The 14,079-nt window shown below is 36.6% G+C and overlaps 2 protein-coding genes across 3 annotated transcripts; one reads left to right on the forward strand and one right to left on the reverse strand.

Annotated features, from left to right (window-relative positions):
- Positions 1–883: 883 nt before the first annotated feature.
- Positions 884–7,298, reverse strand: LOC103155780 (uncharacterized). 2 transcript variants are annotated; one of them, XM_016663808.1, is made up of 16 exons: positions 7,024–7,298; positions 6,795–6,851; positions 6,542–6,668; positions 6,328–6,417; positions 6,061–6,248; positions 5,936–5,978; positions 5,752–5,848; positions 5,525–5,657; positions 5,332–5,396; positions 4,543–4,596; positions 3,834–3,893; positions 2,995–3,176; positions 2,778–2,913; positions 2,651–2,692; positions 2,541–2,568; positions 884–1,679 (listed from the first exon to the last, which is right to left on the reverse strand). In XM_016663808.1, exons 1-16 carry the CDS (start codon positions 7,073–7,075, stop codon positions 1,555–1,557), a joined length of 1,479 nt encoding a protein of 492 aa, XP_016519294.1. In that variant the 5' UTR covers positions 7,076–7,298; the 3' UTR covers positions 884–1,554. The 2 variants fall into 2 exon arrangements, with proteins under 2 accessions (XP_016519294.1, XP_007577669.2); XM_007577607.2 differs by lacking the exon at positions 4,543–4,596 and having other exon boundaries at positions 7,024–7,297.
- An 829-nt stretch (positions 7,299–8,127) lies between these two features.
- Positions 8,128–13,587, forward strand: tmem169b (transmembrane protein 169b). Its single transcript, XM_007577587.2, has 3 exons — positions 8,128–8,296; positions 8,842–9,227; positions 9,916–13,587. The coding sequence occupies exons 2-3, from the start codon at positions 8,954–8,956 to the stop codon at positions 10,548–10,550; spliced, it is 909 nt and encodes a 302-aa protein (XP_007577649.1). The 5' UTR covers positions 8,128–8,296; positions 8,842–8,953; the 3' UTR covers positions 10,551–13,587.
- The last annotated feature ends 492 nt before the right edge of the window (positions 13,588–14,079 follow it).

Consider the following 14,079-nt stretch of genomic DNA (forward strand, 5'->3'; position numbering starts at 1 on the left):
GAATTCCTCGTACCTAAGAAACAAGAACTCTTATTCTCTAGTCGTACGCTTAGATTTTTGTGCTAAGCTGTCATCATACCTTTTGGCTTGCCTCATGTGGGATTATTTAAAAATACTTTTTTATGTAGATTAAAGAGTGAAAAGATGAAGCAAGTATGTTTATTGGAAATATGCCCTTGTGATATGTTTAGTACATGTATTTTGGGAATAATTGTGTCAAATGAACAGTGTGCTTCTCTGTCAGAACAGAACATGTTGATTTACGTGGAAGTTAAATGACCAGTTCACCATCCCAGGCTTAAAGATTAATGCTATGAGTAACACACGTGGTAAAATAATTATCAGGTGAATTATTTGGAAAATAAAGTCAGGTGCTCTGCCATGGCAGATGCTGAGCTGAGTGAATTTACGCAGACAAAGCAAGCCACTGTTAAGCGTAGTGTGAATTTAAGTAACATTATCACAATGTCGCTGCAATATTTGAGTAGCATTCATGTAAATAATGTTGCAGTAGAGCATGTTTACAGTAGATATGGTGTCTTTGCGTTAGCGTGACTGAAGTATAAGATGTTTTCTATTATTTAGTGTATGCCTGTAACTGCAGATGCCCTGAGAATCAGGTTTCTGTTTCTGTAAAGTTCAGGCTGTACCCTCTGAAGTTCAGACACTTTACTCTTGAATGAAAATGGGACTATGTTTCTTAAAAACTTTTTTAGTACCTCTAATCAGTGTAATACTAGCTATTTAAGATCAAGTAACATAATTTCCAGTATTCATTTATTAACTGACGTATTCAATACAGAGAAATTTTGTACTTTCTTTGTAAGGATTTTTTCTACTCAAATTGCTGCTATAGAACAGACAACCAGATGTGTCACCAAACCAAAGTTTTACAGAACTTTTATTGAATACCATGTATTGCAACAAATGAATGTAGATGCTGCAGAATAAATCTCTTACTATTAAATCCACATATAGGAAATGCTTACATTCTGAGCCATAAGACATATTAGCAGGAGCCTTCAGTGAAAGAAATAATTCTGATCATGTTTAAACATGTCATTTCTAAAAATTAAGAAATTTATAAACTTTTTGTGTTTTTTATCTGAATATTTTGTGTGGCTAATGTGACTGTAACTCAAGAGACCCTTAAGATATTCATTTTCTGTTTTTTATATATACATGTTTATGTATATTGTGTGGTTGTGTGACTGAAGCAAAAATATCTAGTATTAATTCAAATTAACAGAATTTTCCGAACTTATCAGATACTTTATTACAATTTAAAACATGTAAACTTTACAACTACTGTACTTTAAAGAGAGGAATCTATAAAGAAATATAAACTTCTGATGTGTTTTAAGTATATATTAATGACGTACATATATATCCAAGTATGACGCTATTATGTATACATTGCTGTGTGATTAACCCAAATACGCCTTTATATCAAACAGTTGAATTCAGGAACTTAAATCACTGCCAGCTCAACAACATAAGGAAATAAACAGGAACTCGATTCACAAAGTACTGTAGTGTGTTTTTTTTCTTTTCTCAGAAGCTGAATGAAAACGGAAACTCATCTTTGGAGTTTTTCTTGCTTGACTGAGGACTCTTGCTTGTAAAGTCAAACTGGAAGTCTTCACTTTGTTCTGGTTGGTCAAACAGGAACTCAGTAGCTGGAAAATCATATCCCAAATCGAAGAGTTAATTTATTTCAGTAATGTTGTTCCAAATGTTAAATATATATGTGGTCACAGAATGATATATTTCGAGAATTAAGTTCTCATTTTGATGGGCATGGTTCTCACAGCTAACAAAAAAAATGTTATCTTTCTGGAAATAAGAATCCTGCAAAAGACTGAAGGAGTGCAGAGGCACAGAATCTAATGTGCTTGAGGTGTAATGTGAAGTTCCCATGGTCAGTGATGTTTTGTCATCAGTCAACTTTGTTTAATTAAGTCCTCAGCGCAGCCGCCTACCGGGGGGATTTTACCATACTTGACTGTTAAAAAGATTTATGAAGATGCTGATTTAATTTTCCAGTATGATAGAACACCTGCCCACATTATCAAAAGTACCAATACCTGGTTCAGTAATCATGGTCTTATTGTTCTTGACTGTCCAGCGAACTCACTTGACCTAACCCCCATACAGAAACTGCGCAGTAATGACAAGAGGAAGATGAGATGTGGCTCTGCTGGATACATTAGTAGAACCATGGGCTGATCACCACAATGCTACACTGCACTCATGCAGTAATTCATGCAAAAGGAGTCCCGGCCAACTATTGGTATTATTTATTTTTTGTTAATCTGAGATTCTGAGAAAATGAATTTTGTTTTTATTAAGCTGTAAGCCATAGTTATTAAAACTATTGAAAATAAACATCATGAACAGAACTCACTAGTTGCAATGAATCTGAACATGAGTTTCACTTTTAATTTAATTACTGAAATAAACTTTTTAATGACATTTTAATTTATTGGGATGCACCCATAGAGGTAATATAACAAAACAGCTTCTGAATAGATACTTACAGCTTGAAGATTTAGCATCTGTGGCTTTCTGTAAAGAAGATGAACAGCCCTCAGTATCTTTTCTCCAGATGTACGAATGCCTAAAGAATATCTTGTAATGTAAACCTCACCTTGTCGTTGAAAAAAGAGCCAGAAAAAGCAAAAGAGGATTCCTGCAATGACAACTAGCGTTAACTCCGAAGTCAGGAACGAGCAATTGCTGTCAGGTTTAGTTTTTCCCTTCAGCTAACTTCCTACTTCTTCCTGGGAAGGTCCAACATCAAATCCAAATCCAGGAAATCCTGGTATGCTAACATTGGAGTTCAGATTGAGTGCAAAAGCTGAAGATTTAGAATCGGGAGTGCCTTGACGATGAAAGCTGGTGGGACTGAAGCTAAAACGAGGACAGAACACATCTCTTCAGGTTCTGTTGACAACTTGACTCAAAAGTCTTGAGGAACTCATAAAATCTTACTTGAATGTAAATGTTGGAGTTGAGAACACGGATGTTTCAGTTGAAGAGAGAGCCTGTAGATTGGCTTCTTGAGATGTTTGAAGAAAACTATTGGCTTCCTGATGGTCCTCTGCATCAGGTGCTTTATCCTGCATGTTATCCTTCTGGACCTCCTCTGGATCTGATAAAGTGGGAACCTGCACCTTGTAGCAGGAAAAGCAAAAAAACTTATTTTACAGACAATGTACATCACAATCGAAAGAAACAAAAGTCTGCTTGAGAAATGGAAGCATCAGTCAATATTATTATTATTTTTTGTGGTATAACTCAGTTAGTACAAAGGTTGTACAGAAATGCATCCTGGTAAAAAAAAAAGAGTAAAGGAAAGTCATAAACCATGGTTTTCATCAACAAGTTACTTAATAAAGTGATACTCTGATCTGACCCCATGTTTCAGTAACAAGTAATCTAATGCGTTACTATTTACAATCCAATACTCAGATTAAAATTACGAATCCAAGTCACTGTGTGTTGCTATATCTGTTATTTTATTTTGTAAAAACATACATTGTTGCTTTGCTCTTTTCTGGGAGCTGCATCTCGTGTGTAACATCAGCAACACAAACGTAAACAATGGAGGGAAAAGAGAGATGTGCATTTCCTAGCTGATGGATCGATTTTTCATTGAGTAATGAAGTCACTTTTTTTTTTTGACTTCAAGGTGGCAAACCGCCCCAAAAAACATCCTTTTCCATTTCATCTTGAACAAAATGCCTTGAGTCTTTAATTAAGGCAAGCTGTCATTTTCAGCCACAAAAATTTAATTAAAATATCTACTGTTATGTAGTACTGTCTCTTACCTGTTGATCTGTTCCTGTCTCTCCCTCCCTCTGACTCTGTGCATCAAGCTCCTGATGTCCCTGCATGGCATTCATGGCTTTACAACTGACGCCACATATACCAACGTACAGTATCAGAATGTGAACTAACTNAAAATGCCTTGAGTCTTTAATCAAGGCAAGCTGTCATTTTCAGCCACAAACATTTAATTAAAATATCTACTGTTATGTAGTACTGTCTCTTACCTGTTGGTCTGTTCCTGTCTACATATCTACTGTACTACATATCTACTGTTATGTAGTACTGTCTCTTACCTGTTGATCTGTTCCTGTCTCTCCCTCCCTCTGACTCTGTGCTTCAAGCTTCTGATGTCCCTGCATTGTATTCATGGCTTTACAACCGACACCACATATACTAACGTACAGTATCAGAATGTGAACTAACTAAAGCTAAAAAAAATGTGTTGTACTGCACCTTATAACCTAATCATAACTTAACCATTACCCTTATAAATTGTGTGGAAATAATTATAAAAAATACTGAAAAGTTAAAAAAAAAAGTCAACCTGACATTAATCCTCACCTGTTCTCCTTGCTGGTTCTGTTATAATTAATATTATGTTTATATCTTCACAGCCTGACCCTGCACTTTTCATGATAAAATTGTTTAGTTTATTTAAAAAGTAAAACCAGGGAATACATATTTCAATAAACTAACATAAGACCTCACTTGAGCTTCCTCAATCTCTTCACCCTTCTTCACTGTTCTAGCTCTGCTATTCAGCTGATGCGACATAATATAATATACACATAATGTATAATGTTATATAATGTAATATATTATCCAATATATGTTGATAAATAGTTGAGTATGATCAGGTGTTGTGTATACACTGATATTACACTTTAAACAACAACAAAAAGGCTAATTTTGCAGCTGTTTCAGTTTCATTGTGGTGAAATAAAACATTCTGGCTAGAGAAGCTAACTTTTAGATAAAGATTAGCAGTAAAATATTCGACGTGTGATTATTTCAGAATTAAAATTACTTGATTCCTCAAGATTTGGTTCCTCTATTTGAAAGTAAACTGGCAACAAAGCGTTATAAACAAACAATATTCATTGCAACATTCCCGACAGACTGTTTTACCTCATTCAAAAGGAGTTTCTGTCTCCCACCTCTCAAACACTCTGAGCCGTTCGGAGGGGGTAAAGGAGAGGAGGAAGGAGCGCTGTGTTGCGCATTCAAAATAAAAGCACACAAGCGAAAGATTTGAAAATCAAATATTTTTCGCAACTGTGGTGAAATTCGCCTGTCTCCAATACTGGGGAGAAACACAAACCCCCACCCCCGTCCCGGGTTCCTATGCCTATGAGAAGAATAGTACAAATATAGATCTGTTTGAAAGCTGTGCAAATTAAACTTATGTAACCTAAAAGTTGATCTGTGTGAAAGTTTGCTAATGCATAAAAAAATATAGCGACTCAGTCCACTAAAAATCAGACAATAAACTAAAACCTGTTCCTCCTGTGACATTTCTGCTTCCTCTGCCTCAGAGTGCATTTCTTCCGGTGGACCTGACTCTGGAAAAAAACAAAAAAAACACAAAAAAAACAATCTCATGGTGATCTTCAATGATGACATTTACTGTATATATGAATAAATAATCAAAAAACTGAATTTATTTTAATTTCTAGGGCAACATATTCACCGTCTGACAGCTGCAGAGACCACAGCTCTTCATTTGATTTGTCAGAGGCAGTGAAGCAGCTGGTTGGATCCTGCGGTTCGTTTTCCTCACTCATCTCCTCAGTGTTTACTTCTGCAGCAGGTTCATGGTCACGCTGTAACATTACGTTCAGGATTGATATAATTTTACAGACCATAATTACTGATGTGTTAGAAATAAGAAAATATCAAACTGATCAATCTGAGTACAGTTGCTTGGTTCATATCAATGTATGACATGTCAATGGAGCAATCCTCCTTCGTCTGTTCGGACTGTTCTTCTGCTGTGTGGTGTTCGCCTAAAACACTGCAAAGAAAATTGCATTTAATTAGTAAATAAAAAGCTTTAAAAGTTAGCATTTTTTTTATTATTTGTAAATTTTGTAACACAAACCCATCTGGTAGTTTTTCCATGGAATAAGAAGTCGCATCTGGATCTGTTCAGAAATAAATTGCTGAATATGTCATTTTTCAGCTTACCCAGAGAAAAGACAAATTACAAAGAAAAGACTGGGCTACCAGTAAGATGTTCCAGTTCTTTCTTTTTCATCATCATGCAGTCATCACAGTGTTTAATTTGACTCTCAATTTCCCCTATCTCAGCCTGCAGCAGGAGGAGCTTCTGAGCGATGGGATTTTGGAAATATGTCTCTTTGTATGACTGCAGTGTCTGTAGGTAGCTAGCAAACCTCTCTTCGTAGACTTCCCTAGTTGGTGCAAAATCAACAACTCAGTTTCGGACATTTAAATGCAACTTGCAACAAATCAAATTATACAATAACCTACTGGTCATGGTCATAGCTGCTTTTTCTATTTTCCAATTCAGTTTTTAGCGTCTGTTCATACTGACGAAGCAGACTGTTGGTCACCTTCATGCTGGAGAGTCATGGATGACAGAAAAAAAAAAACAGTAAATAAAAGCCCCACTACAATGTAACTGGAATAAAAATACATTTGATCATGTTCACCAGTGCACACTGTGGTACTTAATTTCTGTTACCTTTTTGCTTTTTCTTTATTGCTCGTTACAGTGCTCTGCTTCACTCGAATTTCTTCTTCAAGATTCTTGATGTATCCTTGAATTGCTTCAATGCAAGACTTCTTCTCAGTGATGAGAGTTCTGCACTCTGTTTAAAAAAATATAATTTGATAAGGACATGTAGCACAATGCAGTTATAATACTATTGGGATATCAATTAATAAAACTCAGGCCACGATTTGTTTAACTTATCAACAATTGTAGCTAGACATACCTTTGATTTGCTTTTGGATTCCATTCTTCTTCTGAGAAGCCTCTCGAGTTTTAACAGCTAAAAAGGAGTGAAATTATTTGATTGCTTTTTATGTGTAAAAGATATCGACCCCAACAACTGTATACAGTTTCCAACTAGCTTACACTTCATTAGCAAAAGTCCGAAAGTGCTAACAATAAAAACGCAAACAAGTTTAATGAAGATATAGTTGTAAACATAATAAACTTACCAAATTGAAAAACAAGACTATCAATATTGTCGAGTAAATGCTGCTCCTTCATGTTGAGTTGAACTAGCTAACGGCGCTAACAGTTAAGAATTTTAATTATAATGAAAAATTATAGTTTAAAGCTAAAAGGGTGATAATGTGGTAACTTAATTAAGCCACCAATTATATAGAAAAATACAAGTTCACGTTAAAATCTATTTTAGATTAGAAATAATTTACGCCAAAGGAAACAAATGTTGGAGGTGTGATCATAGCGACTATCAGATCAGATTTCATGGTTTAGTAACCATGGCAACTGTCAGCTATTCTTCCTCAACGCAGTAGTTAGTGATGAATTTTACTATGTGTTTTTAATACTGTATGCCATTGGTTTTATATAGAAAAATATTTTATTCCTTTTAATGATAACATGAAGTCTCAACATTAAGACTCAACCTCATGGCGAAATATTTTAACTTGAAAATGACATATTTTACTCGTAATTATGGCTTCATTATGCACAACTTATTTCCAAATTTTGGACGTTACAGTAGCCTACTTTTTTGTCATTTTGAACCTCGTGACCAATAATTCAAAGTTGTCAATAAATATCTAAAATTCAAACATTTGGGTTTGAATTAAAGTGTGTCCTTATTTTATGGACGTGGCCTTCAAACTCATTTGTACTTTATATTATTTGTTACAACTCAAACCCAGTCAAACAAATGATTTTTTTTCCTTATTTTTCTGTCTTGCATAATTATGACTTTGAAACTCAAAGATATCGGTTAGAAACTTAAAATGATTCATTTAGAATCAAAATTGGGGCACTTTTTAAAAATGTATTTCGTAGTTCTACTTTTTTGTTGCACTGAAAATTATTTTTGCCTTATATCTTAAATCGTGATTTTTTTTTTTTGTCTTAAATTTGTATACATTTTATATGATCCATAAGACCATGTTGTCTTTCATTTGGAGCTACCGGGCTTCCAAAGTGAAAATAGTCTTTTGTATCCAAATTCTGCTCCTGTTTTTTTTTTTTTTTTTCCCTCCAGAAGCAGAGGAGACGCTGTGGCAGGAGCAGGGATCAAGCATAGTGTGGATTGGTCGGATTTTGGAAGTTGTTGCGTAGGGGCGGGATTAGTCCTATTCTAGAAGCCCTTTTGCGTAGCGCATCTGTATGCTCAGAAACACAGCACTGGGGTGTGTTTGTGTGTTCTTGCGATGTGTCGGAGAGATCCGCTGGTTTATTCTCACACTGTTTGCTGGTCGCCGCTCGTCTGTTCTTTTAAAGGTAAGCCTGCATTTCAGTGGAAGCATTTTTAGACAGCGGCAGATTTCCACTGGCTGCTGTCTACAGACAAAAGAACGGACATGGGTGGGATTTAAATGGGAGGGGAATCAGCTGTATGAGGGTTGCATTGTCGATTTGACCCTCTCCTATAAGAATGCGTTCTTATTGAACGCTCTGTTTATTTTCGTGTGTTTTTGATACATATGTCTATAAGGAGGATGCAAGATAGTGATGATGTGCTCAGATAATCATGACAGTCATGCAAAGCAAAAAAAAAAATCCTTTCTTACCTGAACAAATCCAGGCTCCTGCTTTGTTTTTGCTACATCCGGTGCCGTTTCCCCTATTCATCCATATGGAAATAGATGCCATTTCCTGGATGTAAACAGTTTACAGCAGGACATAGAGAAAAGATTAGCTGTTTTGTGTAAAATTCAGCAGAGAACGCCTGCACACTGAGGATTAAATAACAAGTAAGCTTCTTCTAACTGGGCTCTCTTCCTCTCTGTTTGTGTGTGTGTTTCTGTGCTTGGATTACCTTCCAGTAATCTACATTTAGTTTTTGTAAATGCAGTAGATGGGACACATATTTCAGCCCACACGTAACACATCAGAAAAGTAGCCCATCATTCAGAGTTAATTGGTTTCAAGGAAAGGATGGCACAGGTAGAGGAATCTCACACTGAAGGGGAGAGCAGCCCTCAGATGGTCTCCTTAAGATCAGATGTGTCAGTGAGCCAGGGGAATGATGGAGAAGTGGGGCCATCTATGAGGAGGAAGAGGAGGAAGAAGAAAGATCCCCGTCCAGAGTCCATCATCGTGTACCGCTCCGAAATGGAGAGAGCACCAGGAGAGGAGCAGAGCGGCGAGGAGGGAGGGGAAAGGAGCACAGAGGAGGGAGCAAAGTTCCTGGGAACACCAACAGGAGAAGGTGAGAAGGTTGTTGAGTAGTGTTAGAGTCAAAGAGTAGTACACAAGTTACAATGACTGTACAGCGCCTTGTAAAAGTTTGTGTTTTCAATATTTAGTCACAACCAAACATCCTCAATGTATTCTATTGGAATTTTGCCTGACAGACAAAGTAATCCATCATTTTAAGGAAAATGACATATGGTTTTCTATAGTTTTTTTTTTTTTTTTAAATACAAATTTTAAACATGTAATGGGCCTTCATTCCCAGCCTTCTTTTGCTTTGCTTTAAACACATCTCATTTAATCTCAGTATAAACATAGCTGTTCAAGATAAGTTGAAAAATATGCTGGGGCTTTTTGTACTGTGCATTGTATGGAACCCATCATCTAAAAATTAGCCAAGCCCTAAAGCATGCACAGCTCTGTTCTACTTTTAATTCCAAATCTGGATTACTTGAACCCTGCGATTAAAATAATTACATATCTGATTAATAAATAACTTGGATATTTGACAGTAATTCTATGTTTTTATTTATGGGAAATGCCTGAAACTTTAGCTTTTTGTTACATTTTTTTAATGTAATGTATATATATATAAAATTTGTTTAAAACAGGCTTTTGATTGCATTACTTGATTTACTTGTGTTCTGTGGCAATTTAAAGATCAATCTGTTGTTCATCTCAAACCTAATTTTATCTCTGGACAGAAAGGGACTGGAACCTTCCTCCAGACAGCCGCTACGTGACGCTTACTGGCACCATCACTCGAGGAAAGAAGAAAGGCCAGGTGGTGGACATTCACGTCACTTTGACAGAGAGGGAACTCAGGGATCTGGCCAAGTCAAAGGAGCGTCTTAATGCTGAGTGTGAGGCTGGGGAAGGGTACAGACGCAAGTGTACCTTAGGAGTGTGCCAGGGACCCCATGTGGTGCTGTGGAGCATCTCCTGCGCTCCTGTGGTTTTCCTCCTTTCCTTCATCACCTCCTTCTACTACGGCACGCTCACCTGGTACAACGTCTTCCTGGTGTACAACGAGGAGCGGACGTTCTGGCACAAGATTACCATTTGTCCCTTTCTCATCATCTTCTACCCTGTGCTCATCATGCCATTGGCGTTGTCTCTGGCTCTATACTCAGCCGTGGTGCAGGTGTCCTGGGCCTTCAGTGAGTGGTGGCTGGCAGTGCGAGACCTGGAGAAAGGCTTTTGTGGCTGGGCCTGTGGGAAGCTGGGACTGGAGGACTGCTCCCCCTACAGCATCGTGGAGCTGCTCGACTCCGACACGGTTTCTGGGACTCTGCAGAGCAAGGCACCCAGTGAATTTGCCCAGACGTCATCAGTTTGAGGCGGGGGCATTGCTGATTTGCTGAGCTGTGCAACTGTATTCAAAGGCCTTTTTCACATTTTATCAGGTTACCGCCACAAACTTTAATGGATTTTATTTGAGTTTTATGTGATTAACCAACATAACGTCCACCTTTTGTTGCACTTAAAGCTGCAAGTATTGTATATGTTAACCAGTTTTGCATGTCTAGAGACTTAAATTTTTGTCAATTCTTAAAAAAATAACTCAAGCTTAGTCCGATTAGATGAACAATATCAGTGAATATTTATTTGCAAGTCTTTTCTCAGATTCTTTGTTAATTATACCTTTGGACTTTGACAATGTCACTCTCACATGAACATGCTCTGATCAGAACCATTCCAGTGTGGCTCTGTCTGTATGTTTATGAATATCAACCCTCTCTAAAAGGAACCTCTGCCACACTGTCAAATGTTTTGCAGCTTCTAGCAAGTTTTCTTCTGTATTCAGCTTTTCATCATCTCTGAGCAGGTTCCCTGTTCCTGCTGAAGAAAAGTAACTCCACAGCACAGCGGAGATAGACTACATACGGCTTCAACTCTGGTTTTCTTCTTGTTACTCTGTCAAATTTAAGCCAGATTTGTAATAGTTGCCTGGGCAACAGATTCTCCCTCCTGAGCAGTGGATCTTATTTCTATTTGTTCACTAATGTTCTCTAATTTGAGTTTCCCCAACTCTGGCCCTCAAAGCACATTGCCCGGCATTTTTAAGTGTTTCTCTGCTTCGACAAGCTTGATTTTGATTTACAACTGATTTACAAGCTTTTGCTGAACTGCAATCATCCAAATCAGGGGTTTTAAAAGCAGGAAAACGTCTAAAGCATGCAGGGATGTGTGCCTTGAGTACCAAGATTAATCTAACAAACATCTCAGACATTTAAGTAATTGTTGCATTTATAATGAGATTAGATTACTTAAAACTGAAGCTATTTATCAGTTCTGAATACAGTTTTATTCATGGGCATTACAGTAAGCAGGGATGAATAAAATGTATGCCATACTTTTAGGTTTTTATGTGCAAAAATGTTGAAAACCATGTAGAAATACATTGAAGTTTGTAGTTATTTGGTCAAATGTGAAAAGGTTCAGGAGATTATAATTTTTTTTTACAGGGTCCCCTACTTATGTTGACATAAACAAAATGCCGATGTCTTTTTACCTTTTCATCTTAGATTCAAAACAAGCATGTGGAAGTTTTAATTCGTCAGAAAATATATTTACAGATTTTGGAAATTGTAATTTGACATAATTCCTCCTTTTAGTTGTAAATATATGACTTGGTTTGAATCTTATATTTCTTTAATTAAACAGAAAAAGAAGAAAGAAGATTTTCCTCATAATTATTATTTTGTTTTAGAAAAAATGCTTAAAAGCTTTTCAACTACATTTCTTCACTGCGAAGCATAACTCAGTATGCACTGCCCAAACTGTCTTTAGGTGCTGAATTATTCTTGCAAACTCTTATTAAACTATAAGCATAACCGGTTATCAGGGGTTTTTATGGTTCTCAACTTTTGTCATTAAACAGCTACCAGGGATTACTAAACCAATCTCAGAGACTTTTCACTTCACATAGGCCTTGGCTCGGACAGCCATGCTTGAGATCCAGTAACACATAAAACTCAATATCACAACCAAGTTTCACTTGATCTGTAAATATCTGTAACAAACATTTGTGATTGCTGTGCAATGACTTGTGTAACTTCCAAAGCAGCACTCATTTGTTTAAGTCGCTGTAATCACTTGGATGTTATAGAAGAAGCCTCTTACTTAGGAGGCTCTGCATGAACTGTTGCAGTGGGAAAAGACAATATTAACACATTATTGACTGAAACACTATATTGCGTTTTAAAGAGTGTTTTCCACCATCGGTTCTCTATTTTGTGATTTTTTATTTTTTTTCTGCATGTTGTCAGTCCAAGTGTGTATGCCTGGCCTAGTAAAAATTATACTTTCCATGTCTGTTTTAGTATCATAGTTTATTTTAAAGTTGTATTATTTATCCACTTTGAACAGTTTTGTTGCAAATGAATGCTCAGTCAACCCTCCTATGCATAGAGACACCTCAATGTTTACCTGTGTAGTTTTGAAATAAGACAAAATTTTGGCTTACTAGTGTAATAATGAGTATTGAGTGATCACTGATGGTCCATGGGAATATGGCGTTATATTTTGAATAATTTTTTTATTCCATTTGCATTCAATTCAGATCAGGAGGATAGCTGGAGTTCCTAAAAATACTTTAAACACAGTGCAGTGTGATCCATTCAAAGTGAATATCCAGAAAGGTTTTGTTCTTGAATACAACTGAAAATAAAAAAGATTACATGATTATTTCCATTTAAAGTATACATTTATCTGCTTTTGTCTACACTCATTTATGCATTATGGGGTTTGGTGATGCGGTAACCGCTGGAAAATAAGGGAGATTTTAGTTACAATGCATTGACTGAAGAGGAAAAAAATGATAATTTTCAGTATTTGACCTGTCAATCACTGGTCAAACCCAATCAAGAAAAAGATTAACAGATTTGATCAGCCACTACTTTTAACTTCATTTTATTGTCATGTTTTTGTACAATCTAAGCACCATCAAATCAACTGTGTGTGATCTGAATCGTACTGTTTTGTTTCATTTGTAGTTTTCTAGTTGAAAAATCTTGTCAGATTCCCATGTATTCATATTTTATATGTTGTCTTCATTTCCTGATTTATTTCTGTTATCCTTTGACAAGTTGTTTAAGCTACTGTATGTTTTACACTCCCGCACTTTGACATAGACTAGGTGAGTTTTGGGTTTAGATGAATCAGATTATTTAAATGCTTGGTGAGTCATCTGTTGGGGTGTGTTTGAGAATATGTAACCATGTATGGCCTCTCCTGTCTGGTTATGCTGTTTTTGTTTACAAGGAAAAATAATGGATGTGGTTTGGGACTGAATCTGTTTTCCACATCATTTTTTGTAAATCCACCTAATGGAAAACAAAGAATAAAAAATAAAACAAAGCATTGCATCACTACATTTCAGTGGTGGGATGTTTTCTTACTCTATTCCTCAATTCCTGCTGTAAAACAGTGTCCAGATCTTATTTTCTGTAAATGGATGTACACATTGTTATCTCTGCTGCCTCTCAGCAAGTAGATCCTGGGTTCAAATTCAGGCCACAGCTTCCATTTTCACCGCTGATGTTTGGCTTCCATGTTAGGTTAATTGGTCACTTTAAATTGCCTTGAGGAGGAAGTGTGTGTGTACGTTTGTGTGTGTGTGTGTGTGGGTGTGTGTGTGTGTGTGTGTGTGTGTGTGTGCACATGGTTCTTTGTCCTGCATATTTCTATGTTACCCTTTTTATCAGCTGGCAACCTGCCTAGTCTATTGACTGCTGCAGAAAGGCGCCAGCCTGCAAGAATTAATGCATGGATGGATTCATGAAGTGAAATACGGCCATATTTCACTTCCTTCCACATACGGCTGAAACGATTAATCAAATTAATTGATCATTGAAATAGCCATC

This window comes from Poecilia formosa, unplaced genomic scaffold (assembly GCF_000485575.1).
Source record: "Poecilia formosa unplaced genomic scaffold, Poecilia_formosa-5.1.2 Scaffold447, whole genome shotgun sequence".
NCBI classification, from domain to species: Eukaryota; Metazoa; Chordata; class Actinopteri; order Cyprinodontiformes; family Poeciliidae; genus Poecilia; species Poecilia formosa.

Coding starts and splice junctions, on each gene's coding strand:
- LOC103155780 (XM_016663808.1), bottom strand. CDS start 7,075: ATGAAGGAGCAGCATTTACTCGACAATATTGATAGTCTTGTTTTTCAA. Junction 2,569..2,650: donor GCTCTTTTTTCAACGACAAG/GTGAGGTTTACA, acceptor TCTTCTTTACAG/AAAGCCACAGATGCTAAATC. Junction 1,680..2,540: donor AGATGCTAAATCTTCAAGCT/GTAAGTATCTAT, acceptor ATGATTTTCCAG/CTACTGAGTTCCTGTTTGAC.
- tmem169b (XM_007577587.2), top strand. CDS start 8,954: ATGGCACAGGTAGAGGAATCTCACACTGAAGGGGAGAGCAGCCCTCAG. Junction 9,228..9,915: donor GGGAACACCAACAGGAGAAG/GTGAGAAGGTTG, acceptor ATCTCTGGACAG/AAAGGGACTGGAACCTTCCT.